General features: G+C 43.8%; 2 protein-coding genes across 2 annotated transcripts; one reads left to right on the top strand and one right to left on the bottom strand.

Moving 5' to 3' along the window:
* Positions 1 to 1,752: 1,752 nt before the first annotated feature.
* Positions 1,753 to 6,325, top strand: LOC119286847 (chlorophyll(ide) b reductase NOL, chloroplastic-like). The gene is made up of 12 exons (XM_037566314.1): positions 1,753 to 2,114; positions 2,366 to 2,434; positions 2,753 to 2,810; positions 2,943 to 3,015; positions 3,336 to 3,403; positions 3,508 to 3,556; positions 3,644 to 3,717; positions 4,140 to 4,203; positions 5,022 to 5,072; positions 5,173 to 5,214; positions 5,830 to 5,940; positions 6,045 to 6,325. The coding sequence occupies exons 1-12, from the start codon at positions 1,862 to 1,864 to the stop codon at positions 6,090 to 6,092; spliced, it is 960 nt and encodes a 319-aa protein (XP_037422211.1). The 5' UTR covers positions 1,753 to 1,861; the 3' UTR covers positions 6,093 to 6,325.
* Positions 6,326 to 8,605: 2,280 nt separating this feature from the next.
* Positions 8,606 to 10,979, bottom strand: LOC119286848. The gene is made up of 3 exons (XM_037566315.1): positions 9,671 to 10,979; positions 9,347 to 9,554; positions 8,606 to 9,176 (listed from the first exon to the last, which is right to left on the bottom strand). Exons 1-3 carry the CDS (start codon positions 9,866 to 9,868, stop codon positions 8,890 to 8,892), a joined length of 693 nt encoding a protein of 230 aa, XP_037422212.1. The 5' UTR covers positions 9,869 to 10,979; the 3' UTR covers positions 8,606 to 8,889.
* Between the last annotated feature and the right edge of the window lie 14,410 nt (positions 10,980 to 25,389).

The following is a 25,389-nucleotide window of genomic DNA, read 5'->3' as shown; positions in this document are numbered from 1 at the left end:
TCCATGTCATGAGATTTGATTCCATCCTGATAATCAAACAACTTGGACACATCATCCACCAGCTGGCTATACTGATTGGCCAGACAATCAAGCTCCTTATGTAGTTTTGCAACCTCTGTCCCATGAGCCTCATTATCCTGGGCTCTACCAAGGTTCTGCTCATGATACATATCCCAGAGCTTGGTTAAGCACCTTTGCAGAATTACAGGCCAGGGGGCATCTACCCACTCCAGAACATCACAGTTCACACCATCCTGAAAATCAAATTATATTTCCAGTGAACACCACAGATAACAAGCAAATTCAGAATAACAAATCATAAACACATGTGCTATACATAGGTACACTAGCTAGCTATATACTCAAAATACAACACATCAATATGTTTCCAGTGCTCCCTGCTACAAGTACAATATTCAGACATACATAAGTTTTCACACCTAAGGAAAATTCAGAAAAACAACAACTAAACGCTACTCTGTTTCCACTACATAGCAGAAAAACAAGCTAATCAAATCCACACCAAGTTGGTCCATTACCTTAGTAGCACATCCGATGAATCTTCTGCCAGTGTCAGTACCTTCAAATGCCACAAACTTGCCTGCCCTCTGCCTGTGCAGGATGCACCTTCTGTCAGATTCAGTCACAAGCCCACAGAAGCTTGGGTCTATCACAGTGTCAGGAGTTTGCTGCAGCAGCAAAAACATATATGTATCAACTACAGCTCACATATATGAACTTAAATGGAAGAAATCTCGATTATCTTCAAACCCTAACCCTAACCCTAGAACACATGAAGGAGAGGAGAGGATACAGTTAGCTGACTTATGAAATACTCCATCTGCATGCTGCTGAACTCGCTCATGAACTCGTCATCATCGTCCGAGGTCTCGTTACTATTGGGCCAGGACAGCATGGTCGGTCGTGGCGTCGCCGGAGAGCGAGAAGAAGCAGAGCAGAGCAAAGTGGGGAGTGAGCTCGGGGGAGAGTGAGGGAGCAGGTGGGGACGAGCCCGGTCGGCCAGCTTATACCTGGTCCGATGCGGCCCGGTCCGACCAGGTGCGACCGCGACGGCCGGGTCTAACGGCTGCGAGGGAGCGCCGTTAGCCGTTACCGCTGGCGTCCACCTGACATGTGGGCCACTGCTGTTAGAAACGGGTTTAAACGCTCTAAAACGGTCAATTCGTCAACTTGGTAGTTTTTAGTCACACGCTTCCAATTTTTTGGTAGTTATCAGCCACTTTTAAAAAAGTGGTAGTTCTGTGGGACGGAAGCCTCAATTCTGGTAGTTTTTTGTCAAACACTCAGATTTTTGCGTGGGCAAAAGTTTTACATAGCCCTTCATGCCAACTAGCGGTACTACTTCAAACCGATATTAACCAACCAGTAGTTGAATGATTGGGCAGATAATACCACTTATCACCATCCATTAAGTATAAAAAATCATAAAGTTGACGCCGTGAGTTTTCATTAATACAGATTATTATTTCTGTGAGAAGCGACATTTTTATCGATAACGAGGGTCTGTGATGATGGTTTCGTCTATCTTAAAACTCCACAACTTTAACCCGATTTTTTGATAAGCATCGTCTGCGTTGTGATCGGCCGATTTATCAAAGAAAATTGAAAACTTTGTTCGTCGGAGAATGAAAAGGAGACGAGGAAGACGACAACTGAACCAGAGAGTTTGGGGACGACGGGCCGCTCGCCGACGCTGACATGCGGGCCATCGCGTCGTCGGGCACGCCACTCTCTCCCCGGCTCGTTATCTCGGCGAGCAGAGCACCGCAGCGCGCACACGCGTCGCCCGCCCGCTTGCTTGCTCGTCCGGGCGCTTCCTCCGTCTCCTCCGGAATCCCGGATGGCCACCGTCGCCGCCTCTCTCCCGCTCCGGGCCGCCGCCCGCGCGGGCCCGGCGCCGCCCCGCGCACCACCCTCCGACGCAGCCTTCTTCCCCGGCCGCCCGTGGCAGCGCCGGCTGGCGGCGAGGGGCCGGCCCTGGGGATCGGTGGGGTGGTTCCGGGCGGAGGCTCTTCCCGGCGGTGCCGGCGGACCGCCGCGGAGGGAGCCCATGGCGCCTCCTTACAATGTCCTCATCACCGGTTCCACCAAAGGTGCTGCCTTTGTTCGTTTCACCGATTTTTGTTTCTCTGAACAACATTTTTGCCGAATCAATCAATGGATAGAGGGTCGAGCTGGAAACTGGGGACAATGATTGATTTGCTATTCAATCGTGGCGTAGATTGTATAGGATGATAGAGGCATACATCACTTGGTTGAAATTGTATTGGTTGGCTTCAATTAGCATCTGTAAGCTCTTGCTTGCTTAGTGACCTTTGGATGCTGTTCTAGTGTTCTTCAACAGGTATAGGATACGCGCTGGCAAGGAAGTTCCTCAAGGCTGGTGATAATGTTGTAATATGCTCAAGATCAGGTTAAAAAGAAACACCTGCTTTTAATTGTGACTTTTCTTTAGGCGTTTCATAAAACAAATTGATGTTTAAGGCGCATGTCAAATGGATCCACGTTTAACAGTTGCTGCACTTATTGTAATAATATATACTTATCGCAGAACCTCTCTTTTAGATCATTGATCTGTTCAAAGAGTCTTTTCATGATTTGTTCTTAATGACAAACAAATTAGATGTTTCAGTATTATACACTTCCAGAAAGAATGAAATGGACACATGCAAGTTCCGATTTATACCAGCTTAGCCTTTCCTTGACATGCAGTCTGCTCTATCCTCTACAGCTGAAAGGGTAGACTCTGTAGCCAATGACCTGAAAAAGGAATTCGGAGAGCAACATGTGTGGGTACCTACTGCTGAGCTACTTGGTCCTTATAGTTTCATTCAAGTTTTATTCATAAAAATCGTCAAAATAGTACAGCGCAACACTTTTGATTGCATATGCTCTGTTGTCGCCTTTTTGTGCTATCTCAGGGGACTGTCTGTGATGTTAGAGAAGGCGCTTGTAGATTTTGCGCGAGACAAGCTGGAGTATATTGATATTTGGGTACATAGTCACCCCTCCCTCACCAAGCACTTGCATTGCACATGCACTTTTATTCCTGTTCCTTCCTTTTTTATGTACAACTATGACAACCACTCGCTATGAAATGACACTGATGCTCACTGCATACTTACCCTTAATTTCAAATATTTGATAGTTCGGTGTTTGATGTATGAATTGTGCTGTGCAATCCACATTGTTGTGCTTGGAAATTGATAGTTAGCTTACCTTAACTGTTTAAAGTTCATGCATTAAATTGATGGGCTCTGTTATGTCATAAAAATGAAATTGGAATTTCTTCTGAGTTATTTCTATTGATGCAGATCAACAATGCCGGATCAAATGCATATAGTTACAAACCATTGGTGGAAACCTCTGATGAGGCTCTAATGTAATTCTCTATCTCTATATTGGCAAGGCTTGAACATGCACACCTTCATTCAGTCGTAGTTTCGAGTGCCAATAGTTCATTGACTTTTTTCTTTGATTTAATAGTGAGGTGATCACCACTAACACTCTTGGATTGATGCTATGTTGTCGTGAGGTATTGCTTTCCACTCAATATTAGATATTTGTCGTATAGCATGGTGACTGCTGAAGAATTCCAACACTCATCGTCTTGCTATCTTAGGCAATAAATATGATGTGGAACCAACCTCAAGGTGGTCACATATTTAACATTGATGATGGAAGGCCAACCCCAAGGTACCATTTCCATTTGTTCTCATATGTAGTAATTCTGGATACTCAGCTGAGTGTGCTGTCACATGATTTCGTTTAACTGCTCATATAGTTTGAATCTGTGGAATTGAACATAGTTTGATATATCCTGTTCTTTTGACGCTGATATAAGTATCTCCTTTCGTTCTTCTCCACATGTGTGCATTGTACTTGACATACTGAATTGGCATGGCCATATGGCAGTATCAGTTATTTGTATTAAATGAAAGTTGTGCACAAAACGAAATACTAAGGAGACAAACTCAATCATCTTTTGGTAACTACTCCCTCTGTAAAGAAATATAAGAGCGTTTAGATGACTAAACTAGTGATGTAAATGCTCTTATATTTGTCTACGGAGGGAGTATTAGTCTTGAATTCTAGGTAATCATTATTATAATCACCAGGTTTGCAGCTTATGGTGCAACGAAGAGAAGTGTGGTGCACCTTACAAAGTCTCTACAGGTAAAGGTAACATGTGTGACGATTTAACCTGAAATGATTAGTTTCTGTTTGAGCAGTTCCAATGAAGCATTTTGAAATAACAAACTCTTTGCTGTATTGTAACCTCATGAAATTGTCGATAGACCCAAAGCACAAACATTCAACAGTACAATGAGATAACTACTGTTTTATCAATATTTAGAGTCATGTTAAATTTCCAAGTAGTTGCTCCCTCAAACTCATATTTGGGACATCGTAAAGCTGTAATCATCCATAGAGAAAATAATAGGCGATTTATTGCTATGTGCTTGAACTTGGCTCAGTGGCACAAATTTTTATTAAGTTTACATTTATTTCCAGAAAAACAACAGAGCCTTTTGTCCCAAGCACATTGGGGTAGGCTAGAGATGAAACCCCACAAAAACTGTGAGAACCCAAAAGAGAAGACAGAAAGTGCAAACAAGCAAAATAAATCAAGGCAGTATACTGGTGCAGGTCACAGCTTTGCAGCTTTATTAGAAACTGTGTGGAGAAGATAACATGATTCTTATTGCAGGCCGAGTTGCAGATGAATGAAGTGAATAATGTCGTGGTGCATAATTTATAGGTATACAGCTCCACCCTTTCTTTAGTTATCTTTTATATTTTAGAGTTCCTAACTATTCTCTCGCATAAAGATAACTAGAAGTTGGTGTGGTTTAACTAACTAGTTTGTGTAAGGTTCTAAGCATTGGTCCATGGAATATCCGTATAAGTAAATGATCGCCTTTTGTTTCTAAGTTCTGTTTATAACTCTGAAAAGGATAGTCACACACTAACAGTAAGTACATAACTAATTTGTGCAGCCTGGCATGGTTACGACTGATCTTCTTATGTCTGGTGCTACCGCAAAGCAAGTAAGGGATAAGCACAATCTCTTTCTGACATTCTTTTTCTTTTTGCCATTGTTGATAAGATAATTCATGGTTACTAAATTGTAAATTTTACTGATGGCAGGCAAAGTTTTTCATCAATATATTAGCTGAAACTGCTGATGTGGTGAGAGCTACGCCATTGTTCCTTTTTTTACAGGGCCATTGGTCCTTTTCCTCCAGAACAATGTTGAATCTTCTTCTAAACTCTAAAGCTTATGTTTGGCAGCAGTAGTAATAATTTTTAGCTGCTTTAGGCCTGTGTCCATTTGGCGTGTAGAACCGTCCGACCACTTAGCTTGAACGTGGTCTCCAGACTTGTTTATACGTTCCTAAAATTTGTGATTTGGTCATTGTCGAAGGGCTGTTAACCTTTTGTGCTTGCTTTAACAAAGTTAAAAAAATGGCAACTTGAAGTTCTTCATATGATGTCGCAAGGCAGACATGTGTTATCAAATGTGTCGATCTGAAGTTCTGAACAAAAAATAAATAGTTGATCTAATATAAACTGACAAAGTTAGCTTTCGAAGCTTATAACTTTGCTTAAAAATCTTACAGTCTATCCATGACAGGCACGTTTTCTTTGTACAGCGAATGACCGGTAGCCTCTAGGTTCATTTGCGATGGATATCTGTTAATGATTCAGCATACCTGCCTTTAATGTTATTTATGTACACTTTTTAATCATATTATCTGTTTGGTAATATGGTAATATAATCATCAATGTTGACTATTAAAACAGGTTGCGGATTACCTTGTTCCAAACATCAGAGAAATCCCTACCAAGCAATCCATGAAGCCGACTTACATTCGCTTTCTCACAGGCTTGAAAGCCTACTCCAGAATATTTTCAGTAAGAACTCTCTGAAACCTGGGGAGGGTCTTTTATTAATCTTGGACATCCCCAACCAATGTCAAATTTACTGTAATAATCATTCTTCCTGATTTTATTTGCAGAGAATTGCTTTTGGTGCTCGTAGGAACAAGTATGTTGCCGAGGATTAGTTTTCTTACTGCCATCTTCCAACCCAGAAGAAACCTAGGGATATTCTTGTTATCATATTTTAGAAGTCCATTCTTTTCCTGTAAAAATAGGATGTATCACTGAGGGCATCTTGAGAACACAGCAATGTACTCCTCATATATACAATACATGTAATTTGATTACACCTCATCAAATTACAGTTCATCTGGATTATTTATGGACCTTATGATCTAGTTGCATGTTGCATTTTCAATGCAAGAGGAGCCCATGATACATCTATGCACCTACACATTAAGGCTGAAAACCATTTTTCCTTGTTACTTCCTATAACTTGTGTAGTCTTGCCTAACTTATCTGTTGGGACAAGTTCGTCGTGCAATTAAGCTCCTATGATAGATTTATTGTGTTTGTACAACTTTTTTTTTTCCTCTTCATTGAAAGGCATGCAGATGGCATTGCAATGACAAGACATGGTCATGCACTCATGCTGCTACCTTGCTGCTTGGTGTTTGGCAGCATAGGGTAGGACTTTGATCACATCTCACACATCCAGATTGCCTGATAAGTCAACCTCAACACTTACTACTGCACCTAAATTATCATTCTGGTTATTTACTTCTCTGTCACATTCCTGATAAGTTAATGTGATGTGCACCATTCATGGATTTGGCAGAGTCTGCTCGTGCTATCGCAACATCAACTCTTGTTGCTTTGTTGCCATTCAGAAGGCTTTATTTCTCTGCAAATCATTCCACCCATACAAACCAACTGTGAATTGTGACGTGTTATGTTAGTGTGATAGAATATGGCTGGCTACACAAAGATAGTGAAGTATCTCTAGTCTCTTACAAGAACTGTATAAAGGGATGACTGGCTTGATAGAGAAGGAGACTATCACTCTCTCTTCTCGCTAAAAGATATGACATACATTCCCAGTTCCTTTTGCTTCCTCGCACATACCGGTATGCGCATGTTAATGATTTTAGTTTCTTTTTTGGTATTTTTGTGCATTCTTTTTTCTAATGTAGGATGGCCAGAGCATTGATTTGCCTGCTTGATCTCCAATTTGTATTTGAAAATATTTTTCTGTATCTATATGGGCATATGTGCACGTTTAAAAAATAAACAAATTTTGATGGATTCTGTCTCTTGTAGTTACACAAGCTGCTGTATTGTCGTTTTGCTGGTCTGCATTGCCTTGGTTTTAAAAGGTGTCTCAAGCTTTCTGATTTCCTTGATCTTTGACAGGTGTGAGCTTGATTTGCTGACTGATGTCCAACGGCAAGCCGACATATAACAGTGACTCTTCTTACATGTCGAGCATACCGGTCTGTTGCTTTCTCAGGGCAATGCAGCCGACAAGTAGTTTACTTCGCTGGACCGATGATCTCCATAAGATCTTCCTGGAAGCTGTAGAGTATCAAGGAGGCCCCTATGGTTTGGTTTCTTGAACTTTGAGCATACGATGTCAAACAATTCATTCTCTGTTACTTGGATCTGAAACTTCTCGATGAAACTGATGCTGTGCTACTCAACCGTCGCAACTCCTTAGAGGTGAAGCCAACTGCGGTGAAGGAGAAAATGGAAGCTATGGGAGTCACAGGCCTCACAATCTGGAACATAAAAAGCCACCTCCAGGTACCTCCTGCCCTCTTGCAGCTCTTCATAGATACTTTGAGGGTTTTCGTTCTGCGGTGCGGGGTCTCAACACACTTGGCTTGCTCTTGTGTGCCAGAGATAGAGGGAGAAGTGCAATTTAGGACCTGAACCTCCTCGGGATGTCCGAGGCACTGCATCACCAAGGAAGGCTGGAGATAATGTGTATGGTTCTCTGATGCAATGGAATTGTTGGATCTGCATGCCTTTGTGTTCTCTATTTATTTATTTATTTATTTGTATTTTAGATCTGACTGACTGATTGATTATTGAGCTTGTTCATAAGTTCTGTAACTTGTTCTGGTGTGTAGGACATCTGAGACCGAGACAGTGGTGGACAGTGATGCAGCAACGAATCTGACTGAAATGGAGGTACTCCTCATCATCGTTGATAGCCTGGCCTGGACAGTGGACAAGCATATACCATCATCCAAAGGCAAGATCTGGTCAGTCTTAGTACATTTCAGGGCCATATAACAGTAGAGGGAACACACTTGCCATACCATGCCAGGAAGGTTAGGATCATAGTATGGCTGCCGCCTGCAGGTATCTGCATCTGTGGCAACCCAACCCCAGACCCGGCCATCTTTTAGCACGAGGGCACACCGTCGTTGCCTCACCGTCGCGCTCTAGGAGTAGGATGTCACGCTCTAGTAGTAGGATGGCGTGCCACGCCAGGGAGCAAGCTCTAACGACGTTGCCGCCAAGGCCACCACGACGCCGCACTTCGTGTTCGTCCCGCTGATGCACCACGGCCACCTGATCCCGGCGGTGGACGCGGCGTTGCAGCTGGCCACCCACTCTAAAAAGCCCCCAGCCCAACAAAATCCCAGCACCACAACGCCAAACAAGGATATATGTCAACAGAAGGGGGAAATGTGAATCCAACGACTGAAGAATAGCGCATTTAACAAGGCCAAGCAGTGAACAAATTAAGGCAGCGACGCATAACAGTAGTAGCAGCTAGCTAGTTTATGGAAACCAAACGTGCTAAAGTACAGAATGTCACAGCGCAATGTCATCCACTTGCTGATGGCAGAATGCTCGCTAATTAATTAGGACATCATAACACACACAGCAGGAAGCATCATATATGGTCTCACTTCACAGCTGATAGCATCACACACTCCTATCTAGCCGTGTCCACGGAGGAGAGAAGACTCACTCATCCAGAGACACAAACTCATCCTCTGAATCTGAATCGGGACTGCTCTCATCCGGCGCCCATGAATCTGAACTGGGCTCATTCGGCTCATCCTGTGAATCCGACATGTTCAAATTCCGCGCGAGCTCCACGTCCAACTCGGAACTGAAGTGCACGAGGTCCATCTCTAGCATGTCATCCACGCTGCGGGTTCCCTTATGGGTGATATTGTCGTCACTGATGTACTTGGCGTCATCTGGATACACAATCTTCCTTGCGGAAATCATGTCATAGTAGCAACGTCCTATTAACAAAATAAAACCCGGATCAGTAAGATGATAATAAGCCAATTCAGATTTATGATGAGTAGTGCATTCAAGCATCGTGAGAAGCAGATCGCCGTGACTCAAAGTACTAATCAAATGCTATCACTTGCTAATCAGCCGTGCCGCGGCAGAGAAGTAGATGACTTACCCGCATATGCATAGGGCAGAGGGCAGCAGAATGCCGCTGTCCTTGGCTTGCGTGTTGCGTACCACAACTCGGCGTAAAATAGGGTCCTCAGAACATTCTCATCACAAGTTGCCATGAAGTTCACTAGGTAGCACGTATCAGTGAAGGGGGCGCAGCCTTCCTGTCTTTGATCCATACCAATTATAAAATCAAGTTCATACTTTGGTCCCTACAGCAAGCAAGAAATTAAGAAGCAAGAGTGTTTGTTGGTCAAATCAAGTTAAAGCTAATATACGTACGTAAGTAGCAGCTAATGATTGAAAACAGAGGAAGTCCAATGCCTACCCAAAAATGATGGTCCGTATAATCCTTGAGCACCTGTTCAATCTTTGAACGCAGCCAGCTCCTCCAATGCTCATACTGTGATCTCACGCTTGATACCCGCCTCAAGGCCTCTACACTAAGTTCAGGAGCAGGAGCTTGCATGGTGCCACTAGTTTGAGGTCTGGATGTTTCTTTGAACTTGGACCACAAGGCCGACATAAGAAATCTGATGTCATCGACGCACAACACACCACCACTAGTTTGCGCATTGGTTATATGTGAGACCAGGCGTTTTCGGCCTTCCGGACAAAGCAAGGTTTGCAAGCCCCTCGAGGGAACGGACAACTAGGCGGAGCAGAGATAGGGGGTCCAGGATGTCATTGTACTCTTTCAACATCATGCGGTCAGAAGCCGGGAGAACGGAGCCACACGTCTGATGCCAGACTGAGTTAATGATGATGTTGGAGAGAGGGTCACAGGGGCCATAGCAATGGCCGGCCATGAGGATGCTGCGCATGATGGAGCCCGAGGGTGCGTGCAGCATCTTGAAGGCCTGGACGTACAGGTTGTGAATCATGCCATAGAGGTACATCTTGAGAGACTGCAGGTAATCGCAGTTGTCGCCACCGCACGAGGCGATGAGAAAGTGTTTCTGGAAATTTGCTATCGTCAGGCAATCTTGCAGCTTGCTAGGCAGTCCGGACTGCAGAGACGAGATGGCGGTCCCATCGCAGCGGAAGGTGGTGGAGGTGATCCTGGTGTGAGCTGCTGCACTAGAAGAGACAAGGGGCTTTGTCTCGGACCAGATAGCGCCATCGTCGAGGTTGTGGCGGGCATGGACAACCAGCCCATCTTTGGTGTTGCTAATGTTGGCAACACACATCGGGGTCATCATCATGTGCAACCCACGGTGGATTTCCTGGGCATCCTCAGCCGTGAGAGGGTCATTGGCCGAAAACAGATGCCTGTTGAAGAGGTCGAGGTCGCCCTGTTTGAGCTGGATTGCCATGACCTGAGCAATGGTGGCGGGCGAACAGTGGCCTGCGTTGGTGGCCGCCCACTCAAGGGTGGCCTTGGTCCTGTCGGATTCAGGGTCCAGTGCCTCCTCCTTGGTATGGTAGAGGTCGTGCTAGACGAGCATGACGGCGAGGAGGAGATTGGCGCCGGCCCTGTAGAGGTAGCGGAAGGCCTGTGCCTCGTTGATGCATCCGAAGTATGCCACAAGGAAAGCCATGAGACTCTGGGCGGACTTGCATGCAACCTCGTGCCAGGGGTCGAAACCGGGTCTGTGTCTCTTTCTCTTGGACCTCATGCTCTCATCGTCGGACTCCGCCTCATCGGACTCCGTCTTGGCCTCGACTTCGACGAGGGTGGTGGGGAGGAGGGCGAGGGTGTTGAGGATGATGTTGGAGACGGGGTCGAGGGGGCCGAGGCAGAGGCCGTCTGTGCTGAGGAGGCCGTAAAGGTCGGGCATGGCCTTGCAGGGCAGCCGGAGCCGGCGGAACGCCTCATCGTAGAGACCGACGATGAGCTTGCGCGTGGCATGGCGCAAATCGTCGTCGTGGGGAAGAGGCCCATACTCGTGGCGGCAGTTGAGGCTGTGCAAGCACGAGATGAGCCTCCTCCGAGAGCTAGAGTCGCCGGAAGAAGTGGATCCAGACAAGGACCCAAGTGGAACGGAGCCGCCGGAAGAAGTGGATCCAGACGCCATCTGCGAGCAGAGACGGCGGACGGAGCCGGCGTTTTTCTCTGGGCGTCGTCGACCGTCTTGCGGGGAGAAGAGCAGATCGATCGAGTCGGTCGATATATATATATATATATATATATATATATATATATATATATATATATATATATGGAGTGGGATGAGTTCGTCTTTTGGTCGCGACTTGCCTCCTTGTCCCCGTGACCATATATATATACTAGTACAATGCCCGTGCGTTGCCACGAGCCTTTTAAATTTTTTTCTGATTGCATAAATAAGCATAATGCACTTCCAATTTCACATGCATAGAAAAAATTTACAGTAACAATCAAAAAATGTACTTGGTGCAATGTATTTTCATTATTCCACTTCACTTGCATCTCCTAAAATATCAGGAATATTGTCTTCAGCTTCCTTCGCACAGTACTTGAGCAATTACAGTAAAAAAAATCTTCATTGACTTGTAACCATCCTGCATGAGTACTTCATACAGTTAGCATGAAGGTTTCACATGAAAAATGTAAGAACGTGCAAACATAGAGTACTCCACTTGTAAATTGGATGAACCAATTTTTTACCATTCCATGAGAGCATATTAAAATCAAAAACAAAATAACTCAACACATACTGGAATAAATAAATATTTATTATCTCGATTATAATGATGATAAATAGTTGTATGTATCTTGAATTTAAAAATAGAATAGACAAATATGAACAGCCTCCCACAAAAAGGAAAAGCCACTCCTTCCCTCTCACCACACAAGCACATCACACATCCCTTATCCCTACCGCGTTGCCACGGGCATTTTAAAAAAATCAAAAATTTTACTGGCTCATCATGATCATGTTCTGTTGAAAAAAAATCTGAGTTTTATGGATATATGATAGTCCTCATTGCAATTAATGTCACTAAATTTCTCAATCCATCAATCATGAGCAAGTGCAAAAGTTAATGAATCTAAGTTGAGTGAAATAAGGAAGGATTAAATGAATGAACAAATAAATCATGCACATGCCTTAATCACTTCTTCACTGCCTGAAAATGGAACCCAATACATTCTGATGCAACATTGCATTGCTCCACGGGAATCAATCAGCCTTCTCACTTGCATTGAGGAGCCCCATTTGGCCATTTATTTCGCCGCCGGCCTCAACATCACCCTTGATATCTGTCCGCCAGGTCTGTCATGAAGCCATGCCCACCATGTTTCACTGCATCTTACATTATTCCTCACATAACATAAGTAAGTACTATTGTTGAAGCATGCATACCAATCGTTAGATCGAGCACATCCAAACATTTGCGATCCACCACTTTTTCACCCTCCCCTCTCTCCACGAGACATCTCCCATACCGCATCAACAACACTCCCCTCATCACACGTCCAGCATGGGTCGCCGCCCCTCACGGGAATCAACTGAATATTATAAGGGAAAAACTAAAAGCCTGGAAACATAAACCAATGCATCCATCCACAAAATAAGCTCTACTTGATGACAACCAATGATGAAAAGCTGAATTATTTTGATCATATCCAGTCTAATAGGAGATTACATGGGTTGCAAAATCCACAGATAATCGCACAAGGCATTCTAAATTTTTAAATACCACAATTATCACAATAATGAAAATAAAGCTAGGGATATTGAAAAGTGTAAGGCGGTAGCACTCTATCTCTCCGGTATTGTTCAATGGATAGGGATGCTCCTAGGCATTATTGTTATCTTGAAAGAAAATCCGGCTTGAATGAATTCTTTGGTCATAGAAAGCATCAAAGCTCCTTGAACCTACATATTGCACCCTTTGTGTTAGTCAAGATCGAAAAATAGCTAGGCATTGGTAATCAGGAATGTACCTTTTAATCAAGTTCTTTGCTCCGTTGATGTCTAGGTTGAAGTATTATCCGAGACTGATTAGTTGTAAAAGAATTTGCATCTGCAGACAACGTAAAATACAATAGCAGGAAGCCAGAAGCAAAATAGTTAAGTGCATACAATCAGAGGGATGTTGCCTCCAGAAATCCCTAGCGAGAGACACTGGTCTTCTACCCCACATTACATATGTCAAAAGATAGTACACATAATTTTAACTCATTTAGTTATCTAGCTGACCAGATCAATTGTAAGCATTACGTGGTTCGTATTTCAGTGAAAAGGAATTTCGTTGAATAGTGAACTTAATTGGTATAAAAGAACCATAATATGGGTTGTGCCTAAACCACAAAAGATTTTTATAGGAGATCAGAATAAAATACGTGTAATAACTCACTAAGAATCTTCTCTATTCTTACTATTTAGGGATACCAACTCTTTGAGTAACAGAGTAATAATAGGACATTGCGTAACTCAATTCACGTGATCTAGATTGACACACTATTGCTGCAGCCAGAGGTGATATCCAATGCAATGGGTGGGGTGAAATTCTTGACAACTGCCTGCAATCAGGTAATGAAGGACCATTTGATGACTATAAACTTGACAGTAAAGACATCTTCAACCTTTGGAAAATTAGATATGGATCAAAAAAACCTATGGCCTCATCCCGGACATTAATATTAAAACCATCATTTTAGATTTCTGAAGTTGCAACATATTTCATGGAAGTTGCTATATGAAGATAAACCTTACAATCAGAATTTTTTTTCTCGTACCATATCAATTGGGCATCATGCAATATAACAGAAGATCGTTCAAGTCTATCATGTGTATTTACAAAAAAGAGCAAATATTGCAGTAAATTTTTATGATGAAATAATATAAAAGAGGTTCTGGAACATACATCTTCGTTTCTTCTAAGCCTCGGTAGAAGCATGGTTGCTTGCATTTGAGATGCAAGGAAGAAGAAAACGACATTCCGAAAGGGCACCACATGCCTCACCTGATTGATAAACTCAGAAGCACCTCAACTAACAATTGAAAAAGGTGTCGCCAAATAGAATCTCACATATAAAGCTATAAGCATAAATAACAAGCAACGCAAAATCAAAAGAAATAACAAATCTGTGAAGCACATTATACTTTTACATTAGATCCTATAGATATTGCAAAGACAAGAGAAATGGTCAGCATGGCAATATTGTCCGATGGTCAAATAATCCCAAAATGATACATTGAGAAATCTATATTGGACTTCCAATTTATAGAAGAATGTGAAAGAAAACTTAGTTAGACTTCTACACAATGCTCATTTAACTTGTGACGGAAAAAATTATGCCATCATAACTCAATTCTAATATATACAACTCCAATGGTGCAGGCAACGTTGCTATGGGCTACGATGTATATAAATTGCCCGTATGTTGTATCGGGGGCTTACATATTCTAATGGGTCAATACCAATGGTGGATAACATATACCTTAGGACCCTTTGCACACCAGGTGGCATTGTTGACTTCTTTATAATTAACGCATTGTCGTTCTTCTTCTCCCTGCAGAGCTGGCGGCCGACGGCGATGAGCTCCGCCTTCTTATTCTCACTGTTGCGGCCGTCCTTATCATCCTTGTTGATTGGCTCCATCAACAATCCATTGTTCTTCTCGACCATTCTTTAGCACTCTAGCAACTGTATGGCGAGCTAGTCGTCGTTATTGATGTCGGAGAAGCCAACAAGGCCAAGAGGTTGTTGATATTCGCGCTCTCCTCCCCATGGTCATTATCACCGCTGCTGGGGGTGCCATTAATCAACGACAACCACATTACGAACTCATTCTTCATGTTCATCTCCTCCTCCTAAGTACACTATAGTCAAGGACAACCACGACTATACGAGTGGCAGGAGACATATTAGTTTACCTTCGTGTACTTTTCATATGTCATAATGAAACTTTGAAACTTATATTCCATTTAATTCTATTTGGCATCTTAAACAATACATGAACAAACTACTCGAGATCAAAGAGTAGCACAGTAAAAATCCTACTTACATCTAAGAGAAAGGCTACATCAAGTAGTAGAATATGCATGGCATGTGTGCTAACCTGGTCTGGATGATGTGAGTTAACAATATTGAACCCCTCTTATGTCTATGCTGCCCCTCTTAAACATCTGCAACCAAAAATAGATGAGACCCATATATTAAGACTACAAAAATGAAAGATGAAACATGTAAGGGCATTTGGGCATAGTACAGAAACACGCTGACCAATCGCTTTGTTTGAGGATCAAGAACAAAACATGAGAGCTTCTCTCATCAATTACCTCGGCAGAAGCTTCATACATCTCTGATTTGTCAAGCGCCTTCCACATTCATGCGGCTGAAAAACTTCCCGCTCCCTCCTGCCCCGTCTTGCATTGATGAAGACCCAGGCTGAGCTTTGCTCCGCCGCGCACTCACTTCCGGTCAAGTACGCCAACACTGGAAGGGGGAGATGTTGGAGATTAAGAGGGGACTGAGGAAATGGATCCTCACATCAGTGAGGCGCGCGGTGCATGTGCATCTGTGCCGTGTTTGATCTAGCTACAAAAAAAGGAACATAAGCATATGTCAAAGTAAAAGTAAAATGACCATGTACATTATACCTAAATTATATTCCCTTCTTCCCTAAGTAAATAAATAAATATACTATCCTGCATATCGTCTCACAGGTATTAAGAACCTAGCATTTTCTGCTCATGCATTGGATCTAAAACTTAAATTATGTAAGAAGAACACAGTAAACAAAAAAACAAAAGCTTTTCTAAGTCGGTCTTGCCTTCATTACTATTTCTACCGATGCTTCTAGTTCCACACTTCTTCCTACAATATTGATGCAGTCGTTAAACCCTGCATATCAGCATCGAAAAATAAATACAGGATAAATAAAAACACAAAAGTAAATCGTTCAAGAGAAATTGCGGTACCAAATTTGAATTTTTCAACACTCAGAGCATGTTCGAACTATTTGTATCACACTGTATACAGAATACAGAACCATGTCATGCATGACGCCGTGCCTTAGCTGTACACTGGCGCCACCTCCTCCATATGTGGTGTTCGGTGGCGCAGGGTACAGGTGTGCGTGTGAGTTAATCATGTGTGAGTGGGGCCTGTGTGCCGGCTGGGTAATGTACTTGGTCTGAACTTGTCACTGAACAAAGGTAAATCTGAATTGAGGAAATACAGTTCTGAATTCCTCCTACTATTTCTCTTCTCTTCTTGCTCAGTCAGGCAAAAAGGAGAGGGACCTGAAGCCACTCCTCGCCTCTCACCACACAAGCACATCACACATCAAACAAAATACAATGAACAAATTGATGGATCGATATGGTTGCTTCACTTTACTTCCTAATAAGTGGATTTCTTTTCCTGAACAAATTGACTGCTGATTTCAGGCAATAGGATAGATGTTAAGCAAGCAAATATATAAACCCGAGAGCACAAGACAAGATCATGCACGTATTGTAAAAGGGAAGATGTGAATTACTACTTAACAACGTATCCAAACGAAGTAGATCGAAGACACACGATAAGTACATATACAAATCCGATGAGCAACACCAAAATCACTTAAGTATGCATCCAAATTAACCTTGATGGGGAAGGAAGGAAATTGAGATGGAGAAAGCACCTTACCTTGGCGGTGGCTGGAACGGTCACGACGGCGGCGGCTAGCTAGGTATTCGCGGGCGCTCGCTCTGGAAACAGACGGAGCCCAGGAGGCGCCTCGCCTTGACGCGCGTGGCGGGTTCCTCACGGCGCGGAACACTCCTCCTGCCCAGCGGCGGGGTCGTCGGCCAAGCGGCGTCGGACGGAGTCCACGAGGCCCTCGCCTCGGCGCGCGTGATAGGTTCCTGCAGGCGAAGGGATGGAGCGCCGTACGCTTCGCCGCCGGCGACAAGCTTGGAGGGAAGAGAGGATGGAGCGGCGGCGGCGGGATGGATCTGCGATGGCGAAGGATGGAGGGCGGCGGCGAAGGGATCTGGTGTGCGACTGGTGCGTGCGACTGCTCGCTCGAGGGCAGAAGGCCTCGCTCGTGCGATTCGTTATCGGATTTTTTTTCGCTGGTTAATTTTTACCGGTTTTTTTCCGCTGGTTAATTGTCGCCGATTTGTCCGTATCAGATGGGTGCGACAGGAGGTTTTGGCGTGTGGGGGCGGGTTGGGGACTCGGCCCTGAGGGTTTTTCTTGGTTCCATGCGGCTGAGCGGGAGGTGGGAGCAGGTACCAAAAAAGACCGGGTAAGGTGGGACGAAAATAAAATCCGAAACGCGACCTATCAACTGAGACATTAGAAATAGAGATGTTTTTTCCCTCGCTCGTCTAGTCGTCCTTGACTCGGCCTCCTTTTCCCGTGGCCCTGCCTCTTTCTTTTCTTGGCAGTAAACGAGTCGGTGTCTGGAGACCGTTTTGGCTCCTCCTTCCTTCCTCGACCGACCGACCAACCGCCTTTCTCCGTACGTAACGTTCCCCACGTATGCAAACTACCTAGGCCCACATGGCCACGTCTCCAATCAAACGTTCCAAGAGACATCAATCCAACGATGGAGCACTAGTCTGATCTAGTATTTGTGAACGCATATATGGACGTGTGTGGCAACGATCACGTATGATAATTAAAGTGCATGCCCTTTTTGGCTTAGCTAAGGCATATGCATGCACACATGGGCCAAGAGCTGAATTGTTAATAGTTTCAGTACTCCGGAATCCCTGATCTCGCTCCTTTGCCGATGACGATAGCTGGACACACGAGCCCTGCCGTGTTGCTGCTTTCTCTAAATTTAAGAATATGGACGTCAATAAGTGCCACACGTGTAGAAGTTAGGGGATCTGTCCATACATTTTGTATGGTGTATAAGAGGAATAGCCTGTATATCTACGTGTGGGCAAAACAAGTAATGCTCACACACCTCTTTTTTCCCTCCCGATCCCTCTCACATGTCACATGTGTGTGTGTGGGCGAAATAGATAACGCACACACGTCCCGTACGTCAGGCCTCGTACCTCGTGGTTCCGCATGTCCCACGTGACAGTCACCGCGCGTCCCGCAGTTGCCATGGTCCAGACCCTCGTCCATATTCGTTTAACTGTAGTTGCCATGTCGCTGAACTTCGGTTGCCATGTCAGACAACTACAGTTGCCATGGTTGCTCAACTGCAGTTGCCATATATGGTTTGGCCTACTGCGGTTGCTATGATTTCAAAACTTTAGGAGTTGCCACCCACTAACACTAGACAGTTGCCATAGAGCACTACAAAAAGGCATGGCAAAAAAACATGTTCCGGTAAAAGAGAGAGTTGCCATGTGCTCACAAGTACGCTAGGGCCGTTGCCATGTAAAAAGAAAGAGTTGCCATCTGCTTACGTGCATGCTAGGGCAGTTGCCATGTACCATGCAAAAACACATGACAACTCGGGTAAAAGAGAGTTGCCATCTGCTTACAAGCAAAGCTAGGGCAGTTGCCATGTACCCTGTAGAAACACATGGCAACCGCCGCTTTGGGTGTGGGCGAGGAGACGGGCGTGTGGGCGAAGTGATAAACGCCCACACACCAGCCCCCTCTGCGTGCGTGAAAACTGGTGTGTGGGCGAATTGCTAAACGCCCAGCACACACCAGCCCCCCGTGTGGTGAAAAAGGACGTGTGGATGACCGGATGAATGCCCACACACCAGCTTAGTCCTACGTGGCACACAAAAACTGCTAGAACGCGCCAAGATTCGTGCAGAATTGGTTGGACGAGAATCCATGCGTGTGGGCGAGTTGCCAGACGTCCACACGTGTGGGCGTTAGTGTTTTCGTAAGAATATTTATAGTCCGACTCCTCAAACGTTTTCTATACGCTCCGAGGTACGACCCGATTAAAAAGTTGTGACCCAGACATGCTCATAATCATCAATGGCGGCCCTTATATGCAGCTCAAATCTAGGGCAAATAAGGGGAGGTCCGGGCGCGTCCGCCACATCGGATCCAGCCCATGCTGATTCATCATGATCCCACATATATTTGTTTCTGTTCACACCTCGGATCAAACCCTAACCATTCCACTCCACTTCGCTCCGCCCCCAAGCTCCCTTTCGGCGATCTCTGGGCCTCTTCGGCATCACGAGTAGTGGATCCGAGTTCTTTGTTACCCGATCTAGTAACTGGGACCTCATCCCTGGCCGGAGGTGGCGAGGTGGCCGTCTGCATTGCGCTCCGCCGCGCCATTGAGGAAAATGCCCAACAGCGGCCGAACTCAATCCGACGGGAATCAAGAGCATCTGCTCAAATGGCACTTGGAAATGGCGTGAGGCGCATCACCGCTGCCTCGCATGGGTGATGTGGTCCGTCTGGCGTCAGAACAATGTGGCGAACACGAAGCCCCTTCGTTGGCACGCCGACTCAGAGGCCCTCACTGACCCGTTCGCTGAGGCTATGACGCGGCATGCCCGCCGTGCGAGGAAGAGGGGCGGGAGGCCGCGACAACCCTCGCGGTAGACGTCGGCAAGGCAGAATCGCATTCCCCGGCACCGGTACAGGTGGCCGCTATCCTCTTGCGCCGCAACCACGTCATGGTGGATGTGTCGGGCTCCAACCATGATGGATCCATTGTCAACCTCACATCGATCGACGATGTGCAGGCCACCGGCTCCAACGAGAAAGAGTAGGGCATGGGAGACGGCAGGACGGCGACGCCTCGAGTCCCGTGAGCCAATGTGTGTCCCATGTCCTACTCTAGCTCACCGGTGACAACACCAATTCTCCAAGGGGCGCAACCGACTACCGTACATGGACACGGCAGAGCCGGGCGAGCTTTGTTCAAGATTAGGTTCACATTGCCTATACTTGTATGGATTTGAGGATTCGTAATTGATGTATTTGTAATTTGTAATTAAATTTGGTCTTATTCAGTACTTGTGGTCCGCCATTGCTGATTATGTGATCATCTACAGAAGACATGCATGTATATAGGAAGCTGGTAGTGGGATGCAGAATTATCCCGACCAAACCTACTTCATCTATCATGTTAGGCATGGCATGTTTCGGCAGTTTCTGTTACAATTAAAGTAGTGTAAGAAAGCAACAATCATATATATTGTAAGACAAATGTGATAAAAACATAATATTAAATAGAAATCTTGCAAGAAGTTTGTTCTTAATGTTAGACTTCTTCAAGCTATGAAGGAGTAGATGTTGGGGAACGTAGTATTTTAAAAAAATAATCCTACGATCACGCAAGATCTATCTAGGAGAAGCATAACAACGAGCAGCGAGAGTGTGTCCACGTACCCTCGTAGACCGAAAGCGGAAGCGTTTAGTAACGCGGTTGATGTAGTCGAACGTCTCCGCGATCCAACCGATCAAGTACCGAACGCACGTCACCTCCGCGATCTGCACACGTTCAGCTCAGTGACGTCCCTCGAACTCTAGATCCAGCTGAGGCCGAGGGAGAGTTTCGTCAGCACGACGGCGTGGTGACGGTGATGATGAAGTTACCGACGCAGGGCTTCGCCTAAGCACTACGACAATATGACTGAGGTTGAAATCTATGGAGGGGGGCACCGCACACGGCTAAGAAATCAACTTGTGTGTCTATGGGATGCCCCCTCCCCCGTATATAAAGGAGGGGAGAAGGGGGCCGGCCGGCCTCATGGGGTGCGCCCCAAGGGGGGGAATCCTACTCCTACTAGGAGTAGGTTCCCCCTTTCCTAGTCCAACTAGGAGGGAAAGGAAAGAGGAAGAGAAGGAAAGCCCCCCCCCCCCAATTCAGATTGGGATTGGGGGGGGGGGCCTCCACCTGGCCGCCTCCTCTTCTCTTCCACTAAGGCCCATGAAGGCCCATTAACCCCCCGAGGGGTTCCGATAACCCCCCGGTACTCCGGAAAATGCCCGAACCTATCCAAAACCTTTCCGGTGTCCAAACATAACCTTCCAATATATCAATCTTTATGTCTCAACCATTTCAAGACTCCTCGTCATGTCCGTGATCACATTCGGGACTCCGAACAACCTTCGGTACATCAAATCACATAACTCACAATACATATCGTCATCGGACGTTATGCGTGCGGACCCTACGGGTTCTCGAACTATGTAGACATGACCAAGACTCATCTCCGGTCAATAACCAATAGCGGAAACTAGATGCTCATATTGGTTCCTGCATATTCTACGAAGACCTTTATCGGTCAAACCGCACAACAACATACGTTGTTCCCTTTGTCATCGGTATGTTACTTGCCCGAGATTCGATCGTCAGTATCATCATACCTAGTTCAATCTGGTTACTGGCAAGTCTCTTTACTCATTCCGTAATGTATCATCCTGCAACTAACTCATTAGTCACATTGGTTGCATGGCTTATAGTGATGTGCATTACCGAGAGGGCCTAGAGACACCTCTCCGACAATCGGAGTGACAAATCCTAATCTCGATCTATGCCAACTCAACAAACACCATCGGAGACACCTGTAGAGCATCTTTATAATCACCCAGTTACGTTGTGACGTTTGATAACACTCTAAGTGTTCCTCCGGTATTCGGGAGTTGCATAATCTCATGGTCATAGGAACATGTATAAGTCATGAAGAAAGCAATAGCAATAAACTAAACGATCAAAGTGCTAAGCCAACGGATGGGTCATGTCAATCACATTATTCTCTAATGATGTGATCCCGTTCATCAAATGACAACTCATGTCTATGGCTAGAAAACTTAACCATCTTTGATTAACGAGCTAGTCAAGTAGAGGCATACTAGTGACATTCTGTTTGTCTATGTATTCACACATGCACTAAGTTTCTTGGTTAATACAATTCTAGCATGAATAATAAATATTTATCATGATATAAGGAAATATAAATAACAACTTTATTATTGCCTCTGAGGCATATTTCCTTCAGTAGAACGTATGGATGATCAGGGTATCCAGTTTGTGTTTTTTAGAAACCATTAAATACGCTTAATAAACTTAATTGCACAACAATGTCTTCCGAATTTTTAGTTGTCCCATGTAGTATCAATCCTCCTCGCAATTTCCTAGTGTGTTTTATCTAGTTTGAAATTAGATATGACATGTACATAAGGAAAGTTAGTCACATGGTAAGGTGCAAGTCTAGGTCAAGTAGTAATGAATGTTGAATCAGTACAAATAGTAAGTAACGGTTACACATACAAAGATGGATGTAATAGGGACGAAAATTAGATAAAATTATGGTTAAAAAGGTACATACATGGATGACTAACTAGATCATTGGGCAGCTGGAAAGATATGGAGCGATCAGGATCAACAACTAAAGAGAGGTGTGTTTCCTTATCTACTCACACGTGATACAGTTTCAAGAACTTTTTCCAAGACTTGCTAGTGAAATAGGTTTTTTCTTGTTTATTGCAGACTTTCACAACGAAAGTGAACCCTTCTTTTGTCTCAAGCACAGTTGTAACTTGAGTTATGTCTGACTTTGTAGTGTTGATCATCTTAAGAAATCATTTCTTGCAAAATAAGGGATGACCTGAAAAAATGAAAGCAAATAAAGAAGTGTTCTCACAAAGAAATATTAAGTCAATGTTCTTATAACACTTTTTGAAATATTAAGTCAATGACTTAATATTTCAGTGAAACATAATGTCACTCTTTAAGCTGGATAATCTCACTCTTTACAAGACTTGCTAATGAACTTTCTCAATGAGATAGCATTGACTTAATATTTTGGTGAGATTATTTTGCTTAGAGAGTGTATTTGCGATAAGCATATGTAGCCTTAATTTTGAAATGGAAGAAGTGTGATGTTACAAAAGGTGACACTACAAGAGATTGGACCTACTGTGACAAGCTCAAAAATGTCACGTAATAGCTAAAAACGTCACAAAATACTCACGTTTGACATTTTTCAGGCGTCACGAGCATCGTCACGGAATCCCCGTCATAGATTATTCCTAGTGATGCAGCGCGCAAAAAACGTCACCGGATATGGGACCTTCGGTGACGAAGCTGTCGTCACAAGATTATTGACGGGCTAATGCGCAGTGGGTTTCCAAATGGTCCAAGCCCAATAATTTAGCATTTTTTCTATTTTTGGATCTAATTTTTTGGTGGGCCATGGCCAATTTGCAAACCATTAGTTGTTGATCCAGCCCACCTCTTTATGGAGAGGTCGCCATTTTCTGCTAGCCTTTTCAAGAATTATATTATTTATAATTTTTTCCTCTCATATTAGTTTGGCCTGGTTCGATTCAAAACCAATTGTGGGCTTGTGGTGTTTTTAGGACCATCTTTTCATTGACCAATTTCCATATCACATTACAAGGTAACTTGTCTCTAAACAACGTGTACACTAAACACTTACATGCACCATCCAACATAACGCAAGCTACATAATAGTTTGATACAACATTTTTTTAAACATTTGGAGGTCATAAATATAGACCTTCTTGGTGTGAGTCTTAGCTCCCACCTTAATCAAAACTTGAAACCTTGTTAGATGCCTCTTCTCGTGACTTCATGAAGGCAGCTAGAGTTGTTTTGATCCTCCTTTGTCCATATCAACTTCTTGAAAGATGACTTACCAATCAGCCTATTAGAAACAAAGGCATGAATACAACAACATGAATGAGTTAGAAAAAACCATCGATCATTGCAACAAAGAACAACATGAAAGTTATAACTCGGAGCTCTAGTTGGAATCTTAACAAAAAAAGACATGATAGTACCGGTCTAATAAGTGATATGAACATAACTAAACATGTCGTATTTGTGAGCAACAAAGGTCATCTGAAATATTAAATTGGAATTAAAATGGTGCAGAAAAACAAAATATTCGACAAAGTTACTAAGGAAGAAACCTTGAAGCAGCTAGAATAGTGAAGAAAGCATGAAGAAGTTTCGCAGAGCTTGTTGTCCTTTGCACACATTTGATCAACAAGATACTTCCATTTGAAAATAAATTACTCCCTCCGGTCGTTTTTAGTACGCATATAAGATTTGACTGAAGTCAAGCCTCGTAAAGTTTGACCAACTTTATAGAAAAAAGTACCAACATTCACAATCTAAAATCAATATCAATAGATGTGTCATGACTTAAAGTTTCATATTGTATAACTTTAGCATGGCAGATGTTGATACTTTTTCATATAAATACGGTCAAACTTTGTGAAGTTTGACTTCAGAGAATTCTAATATGCAGAGTAAAAAGGACTAGAGGGAGTACTAACAATTGTGTGATGGTCGCAAGCCGAATAAAAAGCTCATCTAGGCTTTGATCTTTAGTTGTAGTATTTGCTTGCTTGGATAGTAATATGCATTTACATATAGTCAGTATCACTTCTGATTGCCACAAACGAATGCACGGAATTAGTTCTCCACTAGCAATTTACCAAAATCATGTTGAATCGCTCATAAAACTTCAACAACAGTTCTACAACAAAAATTCACTTGCAAATCTATTCGCAAACCCTCAAACCAAGTTGCCATGAGCTCAGCACTACAAAATAACATAACAATACTGGGGGAGCATCGGCATAATGAAAATATTTTATTGCAGCTCACTATTTCATTACTAACCCATGTCACATGTACTAGTTAGGTTCTAATAATAATTTCTCTAAAAGATAAATCAGAGCAGGTACAATTCCGTTTACAATTTTCAACTTAATGACACGTATAAACTAGTTCCATGAGTTCAAGATTACTGGCACAAACAAGGACTATCTGACCTAGCAAATACTGGGGGTGTACTATACAAGCATCTCACGATTGACCAATAAGAAATCACTAACAAGGAAGAATAGAACAAAACAAATATCTGAACCAATCCCCGCACAGAAGTGATTCATCTAAATTGAGTGCAGAGAGTTGAGCGTCGAACACATGTTAACCCAGTTTGTTGGTCGAGCTTGACCGTCCTCCAGCTGAACTCCGGCGTGCCCCTGTGGTCTGTCCTCTGTCAATACATGACGGCCAAAACACAAGAAGAAGAAAAAACAGAGGGTCAATAAGAAGTACTGATAAGTGCAAAAGATCGAACGACTACGGCCCTACTCATTAGTTAATCTCTGACGAAGGCGACGAGGCGGGTGTCATAGGCGAAACAGGGGTTCTGCTCAAGAAGGCCATAGCCAATACCCACATCACCATGACTC

The sequence above is a fragment of the Triticum dicoccoides genome, chromosome 4A (assembly GCF_002162155.2).
Source record: "Triticum dicoccoides isolate Atlit2015 ecotype Zavitan chromosome 4A, WEW_v2.0, whole genome shotgun sequence".
NCBI classification, from domain to species: Eukaryota; Viridiplantae; Streptophyta; class Magnoliopsida; order Poales; family Poaceae; genus Triticum; species Triticum dicoccoides.
Note: the sequence above shows the minus strand (reverse complement) of the source record. Positions and strands in the feature narration are given on the sequence as shown.